Source organism: Spea bombifrons, chromosome 1 (assembly GCF_027358695.1).
Source record: "Spea bombifrons isolate aSpeBom1 chromosome 1, aSpeBom1.2.pri, whole genome shotgun sequence".
Lineage (NCBI taxonomy): Eukaryota > Metazoa > Chordata > Amphibia > Anura > Pelobatidae > Spea > Spea bombifrons.
Window position 1 is genome coordinate 34,957,715 of NC_071087.1, and position 25,778 is coordinate 34,983,492.

General features: G+C 40.5%; 2 protein-coding genes across 2 annotated transcripts in view; one reads left to right on the plus strand and one right to left on the minus strand.

Annotated features, from left to right (window-relative positions):
• Positions 1 to 6,244: 6,244 nt before the first annotated feature.
• ERCC8 (ERCC excision repair 8, CSA ubiquitin ligase complex subunit) lies at positions 6,245 to 8,733 on the minus strand. The gene is made up of 2 exons (XM_053460560.1): positions 8,463 to 8,733; positions 6,245 to 7,806 (listed from the first exon to the last, which is right to left on the minus strand). The coding sequence occupies exon 2, from the start codon at positions 7,760 to 7,762 to the stop codon at positions 6,563 to 6,565; it is 1,200 nt and encodes a 399-aa protein (XP_053316535.1). The 5' UTR covers positions 7,763 to 7,806; positions 8,463 to 8,733; the 3' UTR covers positions 6,245 to 6,562.
• FBXW7 (F-box and WD repeat domain containing 7) overlaps positions 8,624 to 25,778 on the plus strand; it is a 105,831-nt gene continuing 88,676 nt past the window's right edge. The window contains exons 1-2 of the mRNA XM_053460532.1: positions 8,624 to 8,757; positions 12,353 to 12,751. The gene's annotated coding sequence lies outside the window, so the exon portion shown is untranslated. The remainder of the gene's footprint in view (positions 8,758 to 12,352; positions 12,752 to 25,778) is intronic.

Below are 25,778 nucleotides of genomic sequence, written 5' to 3' on the forward strand. Positions count from 1 at the left end.
ACTAATAGCATGTGTTATGGTAGCAATCCAAGACCAGGTAATATGATAATGCCTCTATACAATGAATTACACTTATACATTACACATATTCGGATGGCCGGTCTTACACCAGGTGAGGTGGCCTAGCGGGACATTTCCTGGTGTCCTAGTAAGCCAGTCCGACTCTTCCGCCTGGGCACGTTGCTGCGGCCAGATAAAAACCTGTGGCGGGTGGATGTTTGGTAACTCCTGGGTGTCATGCAATGTTTTGTAAATATGTCACTAATTAACTCTGGTCTGGCCAATTCTAGCGGGAGTACATCCTGAATTCTGTATCAATGCTTTATCATAACTATTTATTTGCAAGACACGATAGTCAAGAAAATAGGATCTAGGATCTTTTTTTCCCAGGAAGAATGGTTATAGGCCAACTAAATAGAGTTATCACTCTTTCGTTCTCTACAGTATCATATCAGACAATAAGATGATTATGCATGCGACAAAAGACCAAGCGAGTTTACACTAAGGTGACAAATGATGTATTGAAGATGTAGAAGTGCATGACCTAGTAACAGATGACTTGTTGAGATATGGGGACATACTTAATGCTGTAACGGATCTTGATGTATATAGTAATATTGCCCTTCTGACACATCATTTGATGAAATATAGGTATGTATACCCTGATGATAAATGAGCTATTTCAGATAACGAGGAACACATGGGCCTGCTTCAAAGTGACTGTGTTCCCAGCTTACCAACATGCTAAAGGTTCCTTCCTTTTATATATTCTTGTATGCTGTAAGTGGTACATGAATCAACATTGACTTCTTTTGTTACATTACATGTAATTGTCTACAGAGTGGTTTCAGGGACACTCCAGCCACCATAACTCTGCATTTGCCCCTTCTCTCGCACCCCAGCTATTTGAAGTGCAGGAAATGTGCTCTTCATAACACATGCACGTGAATTACGCACCTCCAGCACAGGGCGGCAGCTTCCATGTCAGGTAATTTATAAAAGCTTATGGACTTCTTCCCGATGGCCATAAATATTGCCCTTGTCCCAAGTTTAGATACACTGGACATTATGTGCAATCAGCAATCTTTGGACAAAATGCTCTAAGAGAAGACATAACGCAGAAACATTCACATGGTTGCTATGGAGCACCACAATTCCTCTGTATACAAAACTATTTTGTTTCTTTGAAATTATAATTTCAACCTTGGGTTGCTTCATAGCAGGGCAGTCGGGTATACGCATGGTTTATACATTCAGAATTTATGTTATGTCCATATCTGGATCAACGTGTGAAAACATTTAAAGCCCTTTCTGTTGTTTGTGTAGTTTGGTTCTTGATGACGTTGTTAGGGTAGTAAGACTGACAATGAGATTTGCCTTGGTTTGTGCCCTTTTGTGCTTCACACACCATGTCTATGATAAGCCTTTTATATGAACAATATCTTCAGAAAAAGTGTTCTGTAAACCAACACCCACCACAAAGATGGACTAAGCCATCCTGTGTCATGAGATATACTGAAACTCGAACCTCCATAACCGGGATGCATCATATCTGCGCACGTTCAGTAATTATAACCTGCGCTCAGCCTCTAGAGTGTAAATCACTGAATCCAAGTGTCTCTCTCGGAGCTGTCTATGAATAAAAGGGAGTCATAGCAACAACTGGAAAAGGGATTTCAACTGAGCTACCTTTCATTTTTCCCCAAGGAAAATAGAAAGGTTAGTGCAGATTTAATACCATAATGGGCAAACATTGGAGTTTAGCTCGTATCTCTCATCGTTCTCAATAAGCCAAATGCTAGGAATAACGGGGGGTGTAGGACAAGAAAATCCAGAGAACTATAGGTTACGTACCACCGCTTGTTCAGACACGAGAAATGCTGTTCCAACACGTTTCTTCTTGGTTAGAACGAGAAGAGAAAAGGAGAGTCTTAGGGCAGGTAGAAAATGGGATATTACTTAACATGTTTTGCATAATTAGGCAAATAAATAATCACCATGTATTTTCTTTAGAGACAGGGAGGACACCGCTGATGTTAAACTTGGCTAATAAATCAAGTAAATAAAATGTTCCTCGCCTTGCATTGTTTAAGACAATGCAGTAACAAAGAGGTTTGGTGTATTTCTTCAAGATACTTGAACAGGCTGCACATATATATTCAAAAACAACTATTGTTTTATGCAATAATCGATGCTGATATTTTTAAAGAGGAATACAGTGGTTATCAATAGTAATAAAAATATATCGTATGATGGGTCGCCTTCTATGAGGGTTTGAGAGTTGGAGTCACCTTCCCCCTCCCTGAGCACAGGCAGAAGTCTGTGGTGAATGAGCCCTGCCTGCCGATGGTCCATTGTTCTCAGATACAATGCAGCACTTATCACTGATGTGCTCTGCAATCTTTCCTGTTCTACTGGACATTTGGCAAGAGCTCCAGCACTCTTTTCTGGTAACCATACAAAATGTGGCCTGGTTCTTTTTATACACAGGTGCCTCTCGGTCACTAGATGTAGCTGTGGCTTATAGCCAGGGCCACCATCAAAATTCATGCTCCCTCCACCACCCTGCCCAATGAGTTTGGGCCCTGCAGCAATTAATCAGGAAACACCCTTCTCTGGATTTCCTACCTTCGGAAATCTTTTTTCCCGTCTATCCCCCACATTCATATACACACATGCACACAAATACACACAGTACATACCGTATATTTACATATACACATGCACATATACACACAATACTTATTGCATCTTCCACTTCCCTCCTGTATGTTTCTTGTCGCCTCCAGCTCCCTCACTGAGTGGTGATACGATCGGGTCCCGCGACGTGCGGCAATCATCCTTCCTGTTTGCTGAGAAGTGATGACATTTCCAGGAGCGCAGTCTCATTCAGGGAGGATGGTTGTCGAACAGCGTAACCCTATTGAATCGAGCCCTGGAGTTATTGCTCTGGGTGCTCTATAGTTGCTCCGACCCTACCCCATGCTCACAACAGGGTCACTAAGTCCTAAAGCTCACAATGGGGCCACCAGGCTACAATCCCCAGAAAGCTCACAAGGGTTAAGACACAGGTAACAGGTCACGAGGACCCAGTTCCTTTGAAGCAGGCTGCGGGGGACAATGAAGTGCCTGTGACAGATTAGGGAGCCCCCCTGGTCGCCCAAGCCTCATACACCGGCACTGGTTGTACCCCACTGATGGTGGCTCTGCTAATTGCTCAAAAAACCCCTGGTGATTTCAGAGCATTTGTGAACAAATTACTAGAAGGCTGTTGTTTATAGTGATAGAAGGGAAACTAAGCACACCTATATCACAAATAAACATTAAAATGGACAACAGGAAAAATGGTAATCAGCTAGTAAGAGCAGCACCCTGTGATAAAAGGGACATTTAGGGGTGCAGTATATTCCACTTCCCTGAAAATGTAGCAGTCAACCACACAGGTAAAAGAACCGCTAAGGAAACATCTTCTCTGGAAAGCCGAAGCCTAATGTATGTTTCTCCAGTTGTACCGGCTTCGTCAGGAACAAAACATGAATACATAAAAGTAAAGATCTCAATTTTCTGTAACCCTAACGAATGCGCTGGACAACTGTGCTGTGGAAGGACATGCAGACATGCCTCGGGGTGTCACATTAAGGGGGTATTGGATCTTATTTTGCTGAGTTCAGTACTTAAAGAAATAATTAACTGAGAAAACCAGAAAGCAATACACTGACAGTGTGCATTAGGATTGAAGCGTTAGACGAAGCCCCTCTCAGAACATTAGCATGCGCTCACTTCGTATCCTCAGCACACCAATAACCTTGCCTTAGCTGTTAGAAATCAGAACTACTGAATTGCTTTTTTTCCAGTTGCCATGACACCTACAACACTAGATCAGAACCTATAAATAGAAAATCTCCCGTCTCAGAAGTAAAATGCAATTTGCCGTCTGCAAAAAGGGCAGGTTTTATTTGCAGTTTCCCATTAAAGTCAGCGTTATAGGGTTGGTATCAGAACAATGCATGAGGCAGCGCTGCCCATCAGATCCCATGTGTTTCACAGTGTAAGACTTGGTAGACTACCTCATTACATACATACCGCATAACATACATGCAGGTACGGCCCAAAGCAGGTCCAAAAAGGACCAGTTTGACAAGGACTGGAGCACTCGCAATATTGCTGTGTTACACGACACCGCTCTGATATCACAGCTGCTTGCACAGTATGCAGCCAGAAATAAAGGAAGGGCGTGATAGGTGTGGTGTGAGAGAGAATAAAGTGTGACGCTGTTTGAGTTTGTGGGTGTGAATGTGTAGTACAATTGGTGCTTGTTAGTCTAAATGTGTGTTTGAATATGCGTAATTGTGAATGCGTTTTAGTATGTTAGAATGTTTGTGTGTGCCAGCGCATATATTTAATACTGGATAAGAGCAGAAGGTGTGTGTGTGTGTAATTAATATATATATATATATATATATATATATATATATATATATATATATACACACACACACATTTGCTCGATTACAAGACGACCCCCCCGAAATTTTAATATTAGGAACATTTTTTACTAATAAATATGAATTCACAAAAACATTAATTCAATATTTTTTCATATTTAATAACTATGCTTGAGAAAATTGCATTTGTTTTTATTTCCTAATTGCCAACTTGCCCTCCGGTTATGCACATCTACCCCCCGGCTTGCCACTTTGCCCCCCATATATGCCCTATACCCCCTTATGTAGCACTGTGCCCCCATGATATGCCTTATACCTCTCTTTGGAAACCCTATGATGCAAGTCCTGAGCTGTCCCTGCGTTACGTATATTTTAATGTATAAGAAGACTTCAGGGAAATCTTACAGTTTCAGCTATACATCATACAGGGCCAGAAAGTGTTCCCTGCAGCAGAAACTCACTGAGGTTGGTCCTTTATGATTCATAGAGAAGTCAAGGAGCTGAAAGCAGATGTAGGTGCTGAGTGCCTCCAGAATACTCCAAACCCTCAAAGAAATATGGGGCAACACTTCTTCTGGTTAAGCAAAAACTGTACTCAATGAACAGCATAGTATACAGGGACTACAAATTCCTACAATACAAATGTTTCATGTTCCAGCACACAATCACAGGGCCAATGCCGGTGAAACAGAGATTTTAACGGTCACAATTTATTTTTATTTACAGGCACACATGGCTTATTTGAGGTGGAAAAGCGCTAAACCTCACAATCTTCTGCTCTCAAGGGTTTATAATTTAAAAATAATTAATGCAACTTTCAGTAATATTATATTTGTACAGCATGATATAGCATTGTAATAAAGTTATCTATACTTCTGAGTTTCAAGAACTTCTCTTTTAATGTTAGTTTGTTGGATGTAATACCAATGCTAATGAGGCATCTCTGAGACTTAGAGAATGCAATGAGCTAGGAGACTCAACAAGATTAAGTGATTAGCTGTCATAAATTGGCCGAGAGAAGCGTGTTTGATGATGAGGTATATCTATATGTGGTAGTGAACTTGCCCAAAATCAATAAGGATATGCAGTGGTGTGTTCTGGCCTAGGCCAGCAGGTCCAGGAGGATGGCAGCCCCTCTGACGGCTCGTTACAAAGGAAAGCCCTGTTTTCCCCAACTAGACCTTTTACACTGGAGGACTGCGCAGAGCCAGCATTATCTCCGTAGCACTTCATTCACAGCTGTGTGTCCTTAAGAGGTGTGCTGGAATATAACATCATATCCCAGTGCTTCAGGGGTTTCAATGGGGGAGGCAGCTGGCAGCAGTGCACTGTGCCAAGGCCTAGGACAGCGACCATTGTAAATAAGACACTGGTGATGTCTCAAAAGTGTTTTCTTTTTATCTACGTTTTTTGTAGTTCACTGCACAAAGGTGAACCTCCTCAGATGAGCGCCAATTCTGTTAGTTTAGTAAATCTATTCACTGCTTTGGATTTTGTGCACATCAAAGAAAACTTACTACATCCAATAAATAGAAATCAATGAGGAGGGACTGACAACAGAAACTGTATAGCAGGTAAGAGAAACCTGAGCTATAGTGTGTGCATGTGTGGGGTTTTGAATCTGATCTCCAACCTAGTCCCAGTTTAATAAAAGTACAATTCTCCTTAAAAAAGATTGCTGAACCTATGTTGGACTGTGAATTCTCTGAGAAATGTATTCTCCATGCATGCTCTGGCAGTACAGAAAATCTACTTTTAATATTATTTATATACAAAAAAGTTGTTCAGGCACACAAGAATTTGAAAAATATTTAAATCTGTTTATTACTGATCCAATTCAAAAGAATACAAAGTTCTCTGTGAATGACGTCTATCACAAACTATAAATAAAGATCACACAAACCATTTTCAGATGTAATGTCTTAAAAACTGTGGAGGTAAGTGTAATATTAATATGTATCTTTATTTATAGTCACTGATGGTTCTCAAGCATCACTAAGAACAGAAAGAAAGTAATATCCCTGTACCACACATTGGTCAAATAAATAATGCCACAAGAGTGTTGCAATACATCACTAACAAGCTGTTTTCCAGATTTACAGAAATTAATACATTATTCATGAATCCTCATCACTGCTGCTCCATGCATCTTCAAATGCAGGATGCAGATGGGTCTGTGTGCCTGATTTCCTAGAGTCCTCATCAGGAACGGGCTCGCGTAGTGCTGGCACCCATGCAAGAATATTACAATCTTTGCTCCCGCTGTACAGCTCCTGGAAGAGAGGCTGAAACACACAGCAATCAACGTTGTTATAGTGCCCCCTCAACACATTTAACTTTTGCCCTGTATGTATAGTATATACAGCAATCGTACTATCATATGGTACAAACACAAGCTCAGGGCTACAACCCACAGACACTGTAAACTTGAGGCCTTTCCTGCTGTCGTTACAGACTTTGCCGTAATTTACAAGTGTGTTTTCACCTGATGCACTGTTCCAGAGTCTCATCCTATCGTCAGTCCCAACTGTTAATAGATGGAGACCATCACTAGTGAAGCATAGCCCATTAACTCTGCCATTATGGGCAGTATTTGCAGCTTCGGAGGATGACTTTGACTTCTCACCATTGTGTTGGTCAAGAGTTATCAGGCAACTCTTTGCTCTGCGGACATCCCAGAGTTTCACTTTGCTATCCGCACTTGCAGTTGCCAAAACATAATCATATCGCGGAGACCAGCTGACTGCAAGGACTTCCCCTCTGTGACCCTGGAGGATGTGGGTGGATGATCCAGATTTTAAGTCACAGAGTTGTACTTTTGGGTTTTTTGTGCCAACTGCTATCAAAGTGTGTTTTGTAGCCAATGGAGACATATGGTGGCTGTATACCGTTCCATCAAAATGAAACACTTCTGCCAGCTGTAAAGAATTTGTATCCCATATCTTTAGTGTCTTATCAAATGAGCTGGATGTAAAAATGCCAGTGTCACGAGGGTACCACTGCACTGTCTCAACACTGTACTTGTGGACATCAGGGTGACTTTTGCCCACCTTACAAACTGCTTTACAAGTATAAGATGGTGTTTTGCTCAGATTGATAAGGTCATAAAGAACAATAACACCATCAGCACCTCCTGAAAGCATGTATCTTCCTTCCACGGGTTCAATATCAAGAGTGTTTATGCCATTCTCGTGTATTCGTTCAACATCCCTGTCCTTGTTTAACTCAAGGCTAAGCACTCTTCTTGTGGTTTCTGCTCGTCTGAGACGGACCGGGCTATCTAGGCCACAAAGACGAGCCCATAGATAGCCAAGCATTCTTCTGGATTCAGAAGCAGGGAATGGCAAACGTCCATCAACTTCTAAAGCAAAGAAAAACATAAAACACATACAGATAAACAAACAATGGCAAAGTTTCAGTATTTACATCAAGGGAACTTTTCTTTACAGTATTGCCTTTTACGCTATTTTTATGTAACTTGTATGATAATTATTTGATACATTTAGCTTTAGTTTCATTTAAAACATACCATGAACATGATATTACCTGAGCACTGCATACACGCCATGCATCTGTTTTCACTGTGCAGGACTGGTCCACAACAGGTAACACAAAGTAAATATATACCAAGACATCCTACCTTTGGAGTCATTTAGTTCTGTCAACTACAGTCGACATTTAGAGATGTGACCCCTGTCCAAGAATTGCTCATCAAAAAGTAAACAAGCTCTACCGAATTAATACATCCAATCCCAATGTATACACATAATTATCAGAAATGTAATATACATTACTAATTATTAACAATGGGACAGCACATTTTGCAGAAGTATCACAAAGGGAGAAGAAAATAACAATATTACAACGATTCTGCTTTAATTGGCCTTTTAATGTGGAAGCATTGCAGATATACCGATATATTAGGCAAAAACTTAACATGTTGCTTTTATAACAACTCTTAAGCGATTGCGTTGAATAAAGACATTTTTGTCTATATTGCAGAAGCATGGATGGTACCTTTCCTAGGGGAGCGAGCGCTCGGTCCACACACTCTCGCACACAGCCCTCACTCACATCCTCTGCTTTTTTTTTCTTTCACCCTGATTGTTCTTTCCGTCTCTCACCGATGACTTCATTCTCACTGCGACGACGGCAGCTCAGGTTGTTGCTGAGCGACTGACGTCATCCGGGCGCGCCCTGTCTCTCCTCCCGTGTCTGTGTTTCTCCGCGAGCACCTTCCGCGAACTGCGCGCGTGTCAGGGTAAGCGAAAAGACCGGCCGAACGACTGCACCGGCACGTGAAACGGAGCAGGTAACGTGCACTATATATGTATATACATATCTCTCCCCATAAGGGCCCGGGTAAAAGGGTGTGTGTATGTCTCAGAGGCTATAGCCAGCTTTTATGTTTGAGTCTAGCGTATCACATTGAAAATCGTGTCTCATATCTATATCTCTCTCTATACGTATCTATATATATGTTTGGGAACGCAAATATATTAAAGTTAAATAATGGAATTGGTGCCAAATAATAGTTTAAAGACAAATATGAATTCTATCCTATTACATACCCTATATACCAAAGCACATAGACCCATCTTCACCCAGTCCTCGGTTCTGCAGCACATTGGAGATGGTTGAAGAGCCCTATAGTACATCACTTTTCTTCCAACAAGTTCTTTTAAATAGAAGTGGTTGGCCTTTATTCACGCCGGTATCCTATAGAAACACCTTTTAAAACTTAAGGTGGAATGTCCAAGCCATTGTCTCCAGAAGATGTGTGTTCTGATACATGTTTGTTAGTATTTACTTTTTGTTTCGTTAACCAGATTTTGTAGAATATTTGTTCTCCAGCACTAGTGGCCAGGGCATTTCACTGAGAGAGTGGTAGAGAGTAGAACAGCCTCCCAGCAGAAGTAATATAGGCTAATACAGTAATAAAGAAATCATGAATCTAAGGCAAGACTGAAAACTGATTGAGATCAGAGTTTTCACATCAGGAAATATGTACAGAGTTGATGGGCAGGATCATTCTTATCTATGTTTGTGAGCTGGATCTCTGCATGATGCAGGAAGCCTGGCAGTCTTCGCATGCTTTTTAGTTTTTGACCTTTTCCGTTTATATGATGCTCTGGTGACTTGTTTATATTCTATATAATCTATGAAGTCACTTTAAGTGTTAACCTGTACCTTTTCACTGCGTCTGGTGTTTTCTGACATCTTGATGATTGTACGTGATGTTTAAATAAACAGACCGCCCATTCCCAGTTTTTTTAGTTCAGTAAACTAAACAAATTAATGTAATTGTGTTCAGAAATTGAATATATACATATATATATATATATATATGTGTGTGTGTGTGTATGTATGTATGTGTGTATATATATGTATATATATGTATATGTGTATATATATATATATATATATATATATATATAATGTGTGTGTTAGAGAGAGCACGAGAGACCCACCTCTAAATGCAGGGCATGTGAACAGCCACATTGACTTCCTTTATCAAAATGTGCATGATTTTTTGTCCTCAGTATTATCGCTCATTTTTTTGAACGTTTTTCTTCTCTTTTGGTGTCGGCTGGCTGGTTGCCGGCAGCCTTTGTAGGCGCTGTGAGGATAAGGGAGAGGACTACAGAACAGGAGACTAACCTTCTGTCATAGACAGCCACTTCCCAAGATATACGGTTCCGGGGCTCTTCACTGTCGCCGATGCGGATACTATAATAAAGCCTACGCGTGCTGTGAAAATGCGCGTCGGGTGGTTTTGTGCATCTGCATTGCTGACAGTGATGAGGCTTCCTAGTTGAATGACTACGCTCCAATATGTACCTGGAATAGACTTTTCCTTTAAGGAGCAATCTTACATTTTGTAAGGCTCCCATATGGAGGACATTGATAGAGGTTAATCAAGAAATAGTTGGGATCTAGCCTTGTTTCAAGGAATGTTCCTCTCTCTCTCTATATTTAACCCAGTTTAAAGCTACATTTGATGTGTGTTTGTTTCCTCTTAGCTCAGTTTTGAAAACAATCTATATAAAAGCATTTTATATCAGTAAAGTGGATTTTAATGGCAGTTGGTGACAGAATCTGCAGAACTCATTAACTTTCTTCTCTGAAGTTGTCTTCTTTTTTCTCACAACAATCAGCTTAACTTAATAGATAAGGATAAATGTTAAGACCAATGTTACTTGTGGTATAAACACTAGCTTTTTGTCTAGAACACACATGCATATATGTATACCGGTATATATAATATATATATATTATGTAAACAGATACATAGAGACCTATAATTTGATTTGATCTTGGCCTTGTCTTTCAGGGTAGTTTTATTCCTATCCCATGCCTATTCAAATTCCCTCACTGTATTAGCACGTACCACTTCTGCTGGGAGAATGTTCCATTTATCTACCACACGCTACTATAAAACATGATTGCATTACATCTCAGCCTCCGAGTCTCCAGAAATGACTAGGCACCAGCACCTTAAGTTTATTGAGCACCTCTATTGATTTAGCAGTAAGTTCTTTCTGCCATCCCATTGAACAGTAAACTTCTACGTGGTGTGTGATGACAGCGAGACGGATCCCCGCAGTTAATTGCCTCAGAACAGATATGATAGTCAACGGTGACTAAGTGTTCTGCAGATTAAGAGGCTGCGGACGATGTTTTTGTGGGTTGTGGCAGGAAGTAATTGCTGTCTGTTAGAAGCAGCGCAGAACGTATAATGTAGGTTTTTAGTAAGTGGAATTAAAAAGGTCTAACCGTTATGTTTTTGTTCTTGACCGTGCTATTTTATCTGCTATGGACCTTTTCTGTGACGTTCTGCAGCTTAGTGGTAAATATTATCATTTGCTAAACAATTGCAGGAAAAGTATCATAAATGGGCATTTATTTAAAGAGAATGTGCTGCATTACCCTGTGCAGTGCTTAATTTTCCAAAGTTATTAAACCCCCGATGTGACTTGTAGATTAGGTTTAATTATACTTTCGAATCTGCATTAGCTGGAGTTATCGAACCAGAAGGAGGATTACAGATTACATAATACTTGGTAAGAGCGCTAACTACTTGTGCTTATAATGTTTCGTAGGTTAGATTATTGTGTTATTAGTATGCGCTATGACAGTAGGCAATTGTTTTGTAGTACTTACACCCTCACAGGACGTCATCACACACCCATTCTCCCGTCCTTCCACCCTCTGACAACAGCAAATGAAACCAAGCATATCACCATCTGCTGCGCCCTTTAAAGTGGCACTGCCATTATCTCAATGAAACTCTCAATCTGGAATTGTTGATGACTTTGATGTTTTCCGACGATTGCACAGTGAATGTATGTTTCAGTTTCCAGCCGCTCTGTTCCTGGATATGCTATTCCCATACGGGACAGAGGCCGAAGTGATCGCTCTCTGAATGCCAACGCAAACAGTCCGACCACCCCCAGCTTCTGATTTTAATGTGGCACTAGATACCACTGCGGTACATTTTATATATATAAATAAAGCCCTTTTGTAACCTGGTCGCAGGTGCCCTGTCTCTTGTATTTGCCAGCAGTGTTAGAACTCTTATTCCTAGCAGGAATATCCTCCTACGTGGACAAGGTTTAACCCCTGCATAGATACTCACTGAGGCCTGTGAACAACCTTACTTTCCAACATCCACAAAGAGCAGTGAGTTAGTAGTCCTTGTACTTTTGCATTCTTATAGAATATAAGATTGTGTGTGTGTGTGTATATATATATATATATATATATATATATATATATATATATATATATATATATATATATATATATAGTATATAAGAAATAACATTGTATTGTATGTGTAGAAAGACTTTAGTGTGCGACATAAGCAATGTATACTTAAAATGTTATTGTCTCTTTCAAAACAGGTGATCTGCTTGCTACTCTTTTATACCCAGGCCTATTTGTTTGTGGTTGCATGTCTATAAGACCTGGGAAATATTACTTTGGATACAAATCCCATGGAAAATGTTTCATTAAGATACAGCTGACTTCAGAGTAATTGGAATTCCCCAAGGAATACTTGGACCTAGAGAAGCTGTGCTCTCCTCGCTACAGGCACCGTGTACCTTGGACAACAATTAATAGTCGAAGAGGAGGGCATTGGCATATATCTGTGGGTGCCATTGACATGTCCGACCTGGCATGATGGCCGCACAACTTAAAGTATCCTGGCATCAAAGCTGAGAGGAGGAGCGCCTTTCTCCAGACAGAAGGAATCGTGACCCATAGTCAAACTGTCTCCCTCAAAGTGTCGCTTTGCGCAGGTATGGTTATTTTCTGAATTGACTTTATTTTTTGTTGTTGTTGTTGCCTCTTTTTCTGATTCTTCCCTTTAAGCAACAGTTCACCAGTCTTAGAAAAACAGCAAGCATGCCTGTTCAGGAACGAGCAACAGGTTTTTGGTACAAGCCAAAAATGAGACCTTTTATTGGACCAACATAGAAGAAGATGTAGACCTACAAAATATTTCTGGACCATAGATATCTAAGATTTAAAGAAGAGACCTTTAAAGGCATGCAAGAACACAAGACACTACATCTTTTTCTATTTTGACCCAAGAAAAATGTTTCACCTTCACCTAAGGAATGAATTTGCCTGCATCTTACCAATGTACACTTTTGGGTTCTGGCTTGTGCATATCCTATTGTTACAGGAACAACCTACAGAAGTAGCCAAAAAATAGAAAACACTATGTTTTCCCTAGAAAAGACGTTCTAATTACAGGGTGATTTAAACAAAATACAAAGCAGCTTCTCTGTGCAGTCTTCTGACGTCCTGGTTTCCACTTTTTAAATATACTTCCTGTCTAAATGAATTCTGCTGGCTCAGCACTGTGGCTTCCATGTAATATACATGCCTCGGCACATAATGTATGGCTGTAATAACGTGAGAATACAGTATATGATGAAATCAGAATACATAGGACATAATTATTGATAAGTCATTATAGACTGAGGTGCAGTACATGCCTTAAATGATTATCTCTCAGACATTTAAAGGCCCAGTTCATTAATATGTGTTCTTGTGTTTTTTAGATTGTAAGCTTTAGGGAGCAACAGCCTCTGCTTCTATGTAGATACTTGATGTCAGGCGCGGCAAAATCTTTTGGCTAAAAATACACAATTATTAATATGTTTCAATACAGGTCTTGGGCTCAGTTCATTGTGGAAGTAATCCACAGAAACGACAGACTTACTGCCTCTTAACCTTCTTGTGTGTAAGAAAGACCTGTTAATACATCAAATCAAATCGTGTTTTCTGTCCTAAATATAGTTTGCAGTTATTGTGCTGATACAATCCAATCTTTCTTTAGAAAAGAGCAGTTTCTAGTTGAAACATACCAAGTAAGATCCCTCATGAGGGGTTTCTGATGTTTCACAATCTAACAAAAGGTTGCATTATTTGTAGCTTTAATGAACAAATCACTTTACTGGCAAAGACATACTGGTAGCTTTGTAGGTCTAAACAGCAAGGAATTCTTGTCTCAATTCGGTATTGTGTTGCAGAAGGGAAGCGATAGCCAATGACCTTCACATAATGCACAATAAATAGGATTTTTTTGATGTTTCTGAATGCTAGATATACAACTGATCCAAGGAAATATCTGATTTGTAGTAAAACATTGTTTTTTTTAAACTTTGTATTGCATGGGGGAGACTTTTAACTTGTTCAATCTACAGGGTTTTCTCTAGGTGTTTTTTTTTTTTTTGTGAAACGGTCACCTTCACAGTTTTTAGCTTAACTGTATTGAGACTGCCGCTTGCTTCAGCTGTTTTGCATTCTGTACGTGGAAATCCAGTGGAAAGTACTCTGAGCATTAAATGCAGTACTAAATTCAGTAATGTAGTTTAGCATGGAAAAAAAAATGTTTTATTTTGTTCACGTAAACTTAACACGTAAGGCTACCATTGTCGTGATATCTTGGATGACTTTTCCTGCTTGAAAGCCACGCTGAGCTAACTCTTTATAGCAATGAAGTCCCGTTAGTCCGATGAGATCCTTTTCTTTATAGATCTGACTAATCAGAGGGAGAGTCACTAAAAGGACAGTTGACAGGAGAGTTTTGGTTTTAATTCACGTCACTGTTTATTATGACAGGCCAACATTGGCAGGTTTCTTCAGCAATAATGTTTGAGCTGCCATGGATAATGTATGATTCAGTCACGAAGAGACTTCATTGATATAACTCTTCATCTCACTGATTGCATTATACAGAGCCGGGCAAGCTCTTCCTGCAGAGATTGGACTTGCATTGGTCCTTTATATTGTACAGTGAAGTGAGAGAGATGAAACCACAACCCTTTTGCCAACTTTGCCTTTTGTGAGTGGACCCAAGAGCTTCTATGAGCGTTTGTCCAGTAGATTGGGCCAAGGTAACAGAGCTATAACACACAAATGACTATTATGCAACCATCTGTAAAATCTAGAGCGACTAAAGGAAAAAAACACAATACTTTCTAAAAACTCTGAATCTGATACTAGTAAGAAAAACATTTGGTGAGGGTTCCTCATTAAGAGTCCACTATGTGTGTTTTCCTCCTAGGTGGGCTTCTTAGTAGGGAGAAAAAGCGTCTGTTGTAGGCTTCAAATTTTCATCTTATAGCTCGATATACATTTTACTAACACATATGCCCATCGTTACAATGATGTGGCAAGAAGCATATTATCAGTTTAGAACATCTATGTCTCACTCTCTCCCCCACATCTCTCGCCTCTCCTCTACCCCCACCCAATGGCCATTCATATTCATAATTTTCTCTCCTGAAAACACCGAGTACACTGACTGCTTGTGTTGCTTTTGGGGATCAATGCTGCTTCTTTTGTAACAGCCTGCCTATTGGTATTGGCTAGCAGAGCCCTTGCCATCAGATCATCTAATGGCATTTCCCACAGCTTCATTATGCAAACTAGGTAAAGGTTTATTACCAGACGCACACACTTTATTCAGTGCCCGCTGTTTCTTAAAACGTGTGCGTGAATTTACTTGAGATGGAAATTCTTTCTGTGTTTCCCTTCCGTGGAACCTGACTGCATGACTGGGCCAATGTTTACTGGGCAACCGCCAATCGCTGTGAGGCTTAACACATTGATTCATCTCGGTAACTGGTTAATATTGAGATACTGTCTAGGGATTTGGCATTGTATCACTATGTGCTCCAAATGGCAGTTACCACTTACAATAACAACACTAGTCTTCACAATAGAGGAACAAAACATTCAGCAGTTTTGCTAAATCAATTTCACCTTCCTCAAGGTTACTTTTACAAAGACTTTCTGTTTTGTAGCAGAGGAAAATGTATCACTGCTGTCTACAAACCTGGAGCTGAACGACATTGGTACAAACTGTGTGTTCCTGGAGCCTCTGTGCTCTACTGACCAGGTTAGATCAGACCAGCATAAGGCAGGTGGTGCGGCCACACGCATGCACACACACGCATGCACACACGCGCATGCACACGCTAGGATTAGTTGCTTTAAAACTCAGATCACCTCGTGGTTAATTAATAAGATGTGATCATCTAATCACTGCGTGAATCCAGTGCCTCGGTGCTCACATCCACTGTCATCCCGTTACTTACCAGACAAGTGATTTTTTTCCACATGCACGGCGCAGGCCGCACCATGCCGTGATTCCTTCAGTCATGTTTAAATTAAGTGCAGCCAAAAGAGTTTGTGTGTGTATATAGAAGGACATTTCGCTCCAAGTTTTAAGATGGTCAAGATTTCCAGTGCAGTTTAATAATACCAGATGGATACGTGCAGGTAAGGACACAGTCTGTCAACTTTAGATTACTTATCCACTTTTGCATGGCCCACCATTTGCCTCTGCCTGCTACTTTATACATAACATTATGCATAACAGGGTTAGAATCGCCTGTGATGAAGTGTGCTTATAGTAGAAAACATTTGACTGCATAGATAAAATGCAGGTCAGTCTGGACGTGTCTCAAAACATTTCGGCTAGGTACATGTTAACAAATGTATGTTGGATGAAGGTGCCAGCCAAATGATTATTTCTGTAGGGTATTGGCACACTATGACATGGTGTAGCTGTTCATATGGTCACAGACGTTCGCCGACTGTATAACAAATTGTGAAAAAAAACCCAACAAACCCAAACGCCTCGGAATCTCTGTCGGCACTGCGGGGGTTAAATGTCTGTAATGATGAGACGTACTTAGCTGCACAGCAAGGTTTAATTTCCTCTAGTCAGATGGCAGGGTTGGTTTGCAGTAAGAAGGCTGCTCTGCAAGCATCGGTGTTGGGGGTTCATGTTTGGGCAGCTGCGTGGTTATTGTTTAATCACACACACAATGAGCTTACCTCTGCCGGCCACCTGGCTCCATTCCCATGCGCGAGCGGTGCGAGCCGCTGTGCTGCTATTATAGGGGCAGGCAGCACATAAGGGGATCTTGGCTCTCTTTACACCTGGTTAGGATGCCTGGTGCCGGCAGCAATTCCTAGTTGGCTTGAGATGGCACCTACTTTTTGTCCCGCTCTGGTCTGGTGTGTGTGTAATATATATATATATATATATATATATATATATATATATATATATATATGTGTATATATGTATGTATGTATGTGTGTGTTTAGTACTCCATGTAAACATAGATATTATGTCAAATACAATAGATTCTGCACCTTCATGCATTTCGAGGACACTGACCAGTAATATAATTACCCCATATGGGGATCATGTCTCCCTAGACGGTTTCCTGGAGCCTGCCGTTTTGTGAGCTCGTTTTGATTTACTGTTGGAAAGAAGATTGATATGCAGTTGCTTATTTTCTCTGTATAATAATTCTCTCCCCTGGAGATTTCCTCTGATGCACATGAATTCAAGATGTGTGTGTCGGCCCGGCTCTGGCTGGATATGAGTGCTTAAGAGCCGCGTTGGTATCCTTTACCGGGATAAACAAGCCTCTTGCTTTCAGTGAGTGTAGAGGTTGACAGAGCGTTTTGAGCAGGGAGCGTTTCAAGCTATTTCTTTAACAAGACACACGTGTACTCTGTACAGTATTTGTACAGAGATCCCCCTCCACCTTTTGGGGTGAAGAAGGTAAACTCATTAATATATATGGTGTCAGCAGTAAACATTGTACCAACTGACCAACGTTAAAAACAATTCTAAAGGTGTGAGACTCTAAACTAATATAACAAGATCTGAAAATCAGGAAGTAAATACGTCAGTTTAGTCATTTTCCCCAGAACCGGCATGATGTTTCATGTGTGTGTAAAATATATATATATTATATAATTGTTTTATATAGCGCCACATTTCGTAGTGCTGTACATATATATATAATATATTAAATATGACCTCTGCGAATTGCTTTATTTTGCCTTTAGTCTATAATCCCTCTCTGTCCTTTGGTTCACGGTGAAGTTATTGCAGAGAGCGCATTGAGACAGATGTCTTTAAGAAATTCCGCCGCGGCTGCATGTGTGTAAAGAATGTACACTAACTAGGATCTGTTGTTGCTGGATGAAATCCCATATTTTTGGATTTTTTTTCCTTCTTTAATAAGTAGCAGTTCATTGAGCAGTTTTTAATCTGATTCCAGAATGTTGAATGCCTTGTAAGGAATTCTTTATAGAGCCGCTGACATTTGTAACCTTATAAGTTAACTTGAATCCGAGTAACCAGAACTACTTCGTAACTTGGAGCCTGAAGAAGAGACTGGGCAGTTTTCAGAGCAAAGATGATTCATTACCAGCAGCATAGCGTTCTGCGTATTAAACGGGTTGTGTGTGTGAAAGGTAAGGTATTTTAAAGTGGATTTGACCAGTTACTTTAGGTCATTAGGTCAACCCTGTCTTTTTGTGACATCCGATTGGTTCTTGCCATCCTTAGGGAGGGGTTTCTGGAAAGGAGGCCAATTAGCTATGTGGGTTTTGCTGTCCCCGATCTCATCTCCGCTGGAGTCTTAGTGCTCTGAAGCTGAGATGGAGATGAGTGAAAGTTTTAGTGACAATGGTTTTCCTCCACAGACACTATTGATTCTTCAACAACGCCACTGCTAGTGTTATATGTATTTTGTTAATAGTTTTGGCACTTTTTGAAAAAACAAGTTATGTCAAATTATTGATTGGGAATCTACTGGAAAGCCTTACCAAGATAGAAGTTATCTGTGTGAGACTATTTCCTTTTCTTTTTGGGGTTTGATTTTCCAGGGTAGGTTTTCTCTTTTCCAGGTTGCAGAGAATAGAAACGCTGCTTTGATCCAGAAACACGTGTTTATGGCTTTTAGCTTACTGCTCTTCCCCCCCCGTGTTTTGGAATATTATATTACATTCATTTATCTCTTTAGCTCATGAAAGCTGTAAACAAAGACCGTGAGCTGGAATGTCACTCGGCCCTTGCCCGGCCTGCCTAAACATGCATGCGGCAGCCAGCGACGGCACATGCATCCACATTCCACATACATCTATTGAGAATCTGGTCACTTGCTTATCCGTCAGATAACCAGACTGGCTTCATCCCAACCGAAGACTGCAGTGTGCGGCGTATTTGAGTGTTAAGCATCTATATAATGCTATCCGAGTTAACATTTAATTTACTGGGTGTTTAAGTTCCTACCATCTCCCAAGCTCACCGCAAGACATCAACCTTCCTTTAAGATAAGCAGATCTGATAAACTCTGCTATTCTTGATCATTGTTTAAGTGTTGCCAATAGAGGTATATTTGTATGATGCACTTTATGTTAAAAATAGGCTGTGACATTTAAGCCGTTTTTGCTGGTTGTGCCAAAGAATCCTATAAATAAGAATTCTGTATCACTAACATTAAAGAAAACTTAATGGGACCTTGAAACTGGCAATGGATGAGTATTGTAGTTACCTTGAAGAGCACTCATTCTGCTGAAATGCTTGCGGTTTCAAGGAAAGGTGACACTCATATATGTTTGGGGAAAGCATGTTCCTTTTTTCTTTGTCTGCTTTGTGGATAAGAAAGCATTTAGCGGTGTCCTGTCCCGGCAAGAACATAGAGGTGGCTCAGGAATGATATAGGTAAATTCCTTGCATACATATGAATGCTCATAAGGACCCAAATACCAAATTGAGTTAAGTACAAATGTGTGTGTATATATATATAGATATAGATATATAAATGTATATGTACAGAACTACTGGGTAACCTGTAGACATTAAGTAAGTCTAGGTTATTTCACTAGTTTTAGGGCTCCATAGGCAAAATCAGTATAGTCCTCCTCGAGCATCTGGTAATTCCACAGCTGGCAAGGCTACAGAAAAAGGATGATGCTCAGCTTTAAAGTCATCTGTAGCCATAATCAATTGTGATTTATGTTGATCCGTTAATCTAATTAAACACATTTTTACTTTTTTTCCAGATTAATATACATTTGCCTCCAAATAATAATATTTTTTTCCTTAATTGATTTAATGATTAATATTTATCCTGCGCTCATGTCTCTGAACCCATGAGCCACCATTGGAAGTGGTTGGTGGTGTAGCTTTGGTACCAGACGCTTTGCAGTGTATTTTATAGACTTTTCTTTTTCTCTCTTCTGCGTACTGATGTTTCTATATTGTAGTTCAGGAAACAGCAGTTTATGCTCATCCGGGGAGCCGCGGTTTTCTATTATCCTTACGGTGGTTGGGAAGTTGTGTGTGTTGAACATCTGTGTCTCTGGAGAAAGCATGTGGCTGTGAAGTCTGCTGTTAGTTGCTATGTGTGTAGTGTAGAGTACGGCTGGCTGGCTGTGCCAACGTGCTCTGATTTGCATTAGTATTATGCCGCAGCCTTTATCTCTTCACACTTGCCTTTCATTAAACCATCATTGTTATTGGATATGGACAGGGCTGACTTACAGTCAGGAGGCATGGAGCAGAAAGGCTTTGTGAAGCAAATATCTACCCAGGCCTGTGCATTAAAATCAATCATCACTGAGAGGAAGCAGCGCCTCTTTCTACAATTCCATCTGAATTCATCACATTTCTAATGTATAAAAGAAAACCCGCTATGCACTGCTAGTGATTTTTTTGGATAATTGGTATTGCTGGTTACAGGGTAAGGGTTCTTATAAACCCAGGAAATGACTGTGCATTGAAAAACAGGAATTGTGATTATGTTAAAGTGGCTGCAATCCCTACATGTCATGGGAGCTACACGCCAGGAATCCCAAGCAGCGAGGAAAAAAGGAAAATGCTTGAAATACAAGCGTCTCGAAATGACTTCCAGCTTTGACAAATCATCCTCTGCTTCAGCAAGTGGCTGCTTGTAAGTCTGTGTGCCTCGTAACAGCGTAACAGATCAATAAGGGGATCCGACGAGCATTAATCAGCTGATACTGTAGATGATTATATCCATTGTTTTCTGACGCTGGATATTTACAAGGCTGTGGCCTTTGAGCCGATGTTCTTGGCTGGCGTGCTGTCACATAAAGCTGAACCATACGTGTAAATAATGGCTTATTTTCTGGATCTCTCCCGTATAGCATTTTGACCTTTTGTGGAACTGTGAATGTTGTAAATAAAATCTGTAACCAAGCTACATTTTATGTCCCGGCACCAGAGTACCTCTGTGTGGTTACATTTAGCAAAAAAAAGTGGTTGTGACTAAATGTAAGATATTGTGCAAAGAGGTTGGGAGACTCTGTAACCACCCGGTATGTGTTTTCATGACTGGCTGGCTTATAGTCTTCATTAGGAGTTAATAATTAAGCCTCTCATCCCATTTTTATTAAGACAGATACAATTGTGAAGGCTATATATGTTGCTTGCTTTCACACCAAACATTTCTAAAGCAATTACATTGCCAAAAAGTACACGCTATATGTAATTTTAATATCTTATGTTTTATTAACATTAAATTATAACACTTGCTACGGTCAAGTCAGTGGAGGCGACCGTTCCCCTTTAAAGAGACATTCTGGTGGTGAGGGGGAAACAAAAACACTAAGAGAACTAGCATTAAGAGAAGCTGCAGCTTCATTGCTTCAGACCCAGCCCCCTCTGTGTTTTTGACCCCTCTGGAGCCATCATGGGCAGGCGGTGAGTATACAAGCATGAGATATGTTTGGCCGAACCACCTTTTGACTGATGGGGAAAAGGATCCCTACATTCATTTGTAGAAGGGCCACACAGCTATCGTATACGGCACATTAAAGGACAAATGATGATTGAAGTGTCCCCTTGAAGGAAAATCCTCCCACTGGTCTCCTGGCCACCTCCATATACCAGAGATGCCTCACGATGCTGTGTGGTTGTGGTGTAGATAATTTGAATGTAGGTCTTACCTACCTGTGCTTCTGTAATGGTCACCAAAGGGGTAGTCCAACCCGGGATCCCTTCCTGTATGTGGTATTTGTAAATTCAGATGTAGTATTGTCCTCAATTCTATCATTTGCTATTCAAGTTATTTATGTTCTTAGTACCAAGACTGCGTTAACGCGATATCGAATTCCGCCATCACTTTACAACTTGTGTTTAGACCGTAGAGGAACCTACACAGGCTATATGGTAAAGTTTCAATGCAATATCCTTTCCTGATTTTTTAGTATAGAAATATATTCCAAATGGCCCCTTCCCTTCCTCACATAAGTTACATTTTTCCCTGGGCTGCGAGCAAAATCCGTTATTTTTATTATTCTGGTAAGTGTTCTAAGGAAACCTGTGCCCAGAAAAGACCATTCGATGTAAACATTGCATGGACATTGGAGATGGGGGCTAAAAATATGATTTATTTACTCCCTTTAAAATAAAATAAAAAACTTAGAATAGGGTTAGTCTTGGTGTGTTTCTATAATTTTCATTTTTTTCAGCTCGGCCGCGCTCTCTCAGTATATTACAGGCAGTGTGTAATTGGGCATTTGGGACTTCTTGCTTCAACAGGGTTGCAAATATTAACAAGTAATGATTTGCGCTAAGATGCAGCATACAAAAAACCCTTTCTTTGTTTTTCTGTTAGTTCTCATTTTATTCAGATTTGGTTTATGGCAGAAACCCTTGATTCAGATGTCCTGTGAAAGCTTGTGTTTCTTCATTCCTCACATACGGATAGGTAAGTCGTAGTAATATGGCATGATGTTTGGATATACATTAGAACAAGGTCCTGGTTGGAGTTCTAGGTTACGGGTACGTTTTTAGTGTGGAACTACCTGTTCTCATCAGGCATTTGAAGGCATGGCCCATCAGCGCTACGGAATTTGATGGCGCTATATAAAACAATAAATAATAATAATAAAAATCTCAACGGGCACAATGTCATCGCATGTGCCAACCCCTGCTGTAAAGCACGTGAGCGTGTTTGGGGGACCCAGTGTTAATCTTATCTCTGCGTCCCCCATATAAGTGGCTTATTTTTGTTGGCGAGGGGGCAGTAGTGTTTTTTTTTGTTTTTTTTCATTCTGAATTCCGTTTACTCTTTATAGAGGTATTTCGTGCCATGAGAGCACAGCAATTGTTAAAATCCTAAAGCACGTTGAAGGGGTGTTTTAGAGAGTTGCTGGCATGATCTGGAAGGGAGTTGATAAAGGTCTTTTGGTTGTCGGAGCGTCTCATGAACGTGCTTTCATGTGATAAAGCTGGCAGTGTGCTTCTCCTCCCATTTCCTAAGATTTCCGGAATAAACTGTAAGGCCTGTCTGTGACGTGAATCTGTGAGGAAGTTCACATCTTGCACTTTAGTAGCACCGTACTTCTGTTTAAGACTTTCCTCCCCACCCTGACATCTACTGGCTAGACTGAAAGAATACATGACTACACAAAGTATGTCCTGTGCTTTTGCTGCTTTGGAAGTCCCGGGAATCACGTGAGCACGGGTTCTAAAAACTTTGTGCTGCGTCAGTCAATGTCTATGGGCCGACCCAAACGTATGGCGTAGAGAAAACCATTCTTATACTTAGGCAAACAATGAGAACCAGTCCTGCTTTTCCATAATGGTTTGGTGAATAACCCTTGGCAGGCATTGCCTATGTGCTCTGCTTGCGTGTGCAGCTCCTGGCGCTGCACGTGTTAATGGGAAGATTCCTTTGTACAAAGACCAATGTTGTAACTGCTCATCTCCACCATATTCTGCGTCCAGCTTGTGTACACTGTTGTTGGATTGTGTTGGGGACCTGCTTTTATTCACCGTGTTCTGTAATTGGGCAGATGTTTGAGAGATTTATTTGCTTAACACGCTAGTTATCGAAGTGGAACGGCATTCATTACCTGCAAATGTTCCGCAGACATGCCTTTCGTATACTGATCAGTGAATGAGATTTGTAACAAACACATTCATCTCGGCAGCCATAGAATTCTCGCCCTCAGCCCCTGAGCTGGTCATTCATTTAATATACGATGCTTTTGTCTTGTTAAAAATTCACTCCTGTGAAGTCCCTGTCCGTATGTCTTTTTTGTATGTTTATATGAAAGGATCCAAGATGCTATATTATTGTCCTACGTATATATTTTTTTGATGCAAGTCATTAGTCTGTTAGATTGAAAGCTTGTCCTTTGTAGCCAAAATATATGGCTCGGTGCGCATTTAGGAGTGTTTGCTCCCCTGCCACGCTCTGTCTGCCATCCAAGCAGCTTTTCTCTCCCTGGGAGCTGCCTCTTGACCGTGCATGTGGTTGGAGTTCATGACAGACTGGGGGCTGCTTTAGTTTTTCACCTGCTGGTTTAATGTGCCTGTGATATGTATCCGAGATGTTGCTCTACTACTGTTTGTGATGTGTTTGTCACCTGCAATTCTCTTCATTGTCTGCTTTCATTAAAATTGAAGGCTTCTTTCATCAACGAATGGCAGAACCTGAAAATGGCACGTTTTGCTCGTGTCTCAATATACTCATTTATCCGGAATACATAAAGCCACTACTGGCCCTTTACATACCCCCTGTTATAAAATATGCTTCTGGCAGGTCGGCTAAGGAGAATGGAGACGAGTTCAGGCCAAGAAACTATTTGCAGGGTTTGCCATCATGTGCCCCTGACCATAGCTTTTACTTAAGGAAAATAGACCATCACTTTATGCTTAGCATATTCAATGCAAAAAAACACGCATTATGGATAGTTTGAAAACAGAATGTAATCGTGCTACAGAATGTCTCAAAACCCCTGATTTCACTTGTAACGTACAGAAGAGGCTTCTCCACATATGATGGGGGCTGGTAGCTGCTTGCTGTATGGAGCCATTAATAATGAGATCAATTCCTTAACTGCTAAGTAGTGGGTGATGCCAGATTATTCAGAATGATTGTGGGGGCATATCTTGGAGGATTGTTTTTACCTTCATGGGCAAAATTAATGAACGTGTGTTAAAAGACGTGTTTTTTGTCTTCATTTGGAATATTTTGCAAAGGCTACGCTCGATTTACATTTGATTCTTAAATCTTTGTAATTATGTTGTAACTTTTTGTGTAGTGAGTAACACTAATATAGTAGAATGTTAGCTTTTGGACCTAACTGCATTTTATATTATGTATACTTTATATCCCGACTTTTATGGTGTAAAATAAAAGTTGTAATATGTATGTATGTAATATGTAATATGTATGTAACGATACTGTCATGTCTACAACTCTTTCCAGCTTGAAAAGCACTGTGCGTCGTAAATACAGTATACTGCTGCTGGTGCAAAACTTTCCTAAACAAATAATTTGTACTTTTTTGGAATATTTTGGGGAACAGAACTTAAATATAAGAGTTTTGGAGCACTGATGATTAAGTCCACCAAGACTCATTTGTTCGCACAAGAACTAAGCTTTTAAAACGGCCGACATCTCTATGCATCATAAAGGACCACCCATGGTGAGTGTCCCTTGTAAGAAAGGCTGCCCAGCCAGCCCTGTATATTGCATGTTTAATACAGGGACATTAAAGACACATCATCGATTTAACTGTGCACTAGACAGGGTCAGGTTAGCCGTTTCCACGCTTCTCATAGTCGTGATGCAGTCCGAGTACATCTAGTATGTATTAAGGTGAATCGGTGTCTCTTATTGGGAAACGCTGATGTGTAGCCCTGCCGTGGACGGCATCTTCCGTGGGAGAACGGCTGTGTGAGTAGCTGATGATACATGCTAATGTTTATTGCTTGTACTATTTCAGCTTGACCTTTACTAGTCACCTTGAAGCCGACTGATCTCATACGTGTGAAGAGCCTGATTGAGGCCGGTGTGGCAAAGCTCTTGTCTGAGCACAACTGGCTGCACTTTTTATTAGCCTCCTAGTGTAGCTCATTATCCCAGCAGTCTTATTATCTCTGAAACACAAGAGCTTTAACCCTTCCCCAACAGAGCGGCAGGCAGATCTTCGAATAAATGTTATTTTACGACG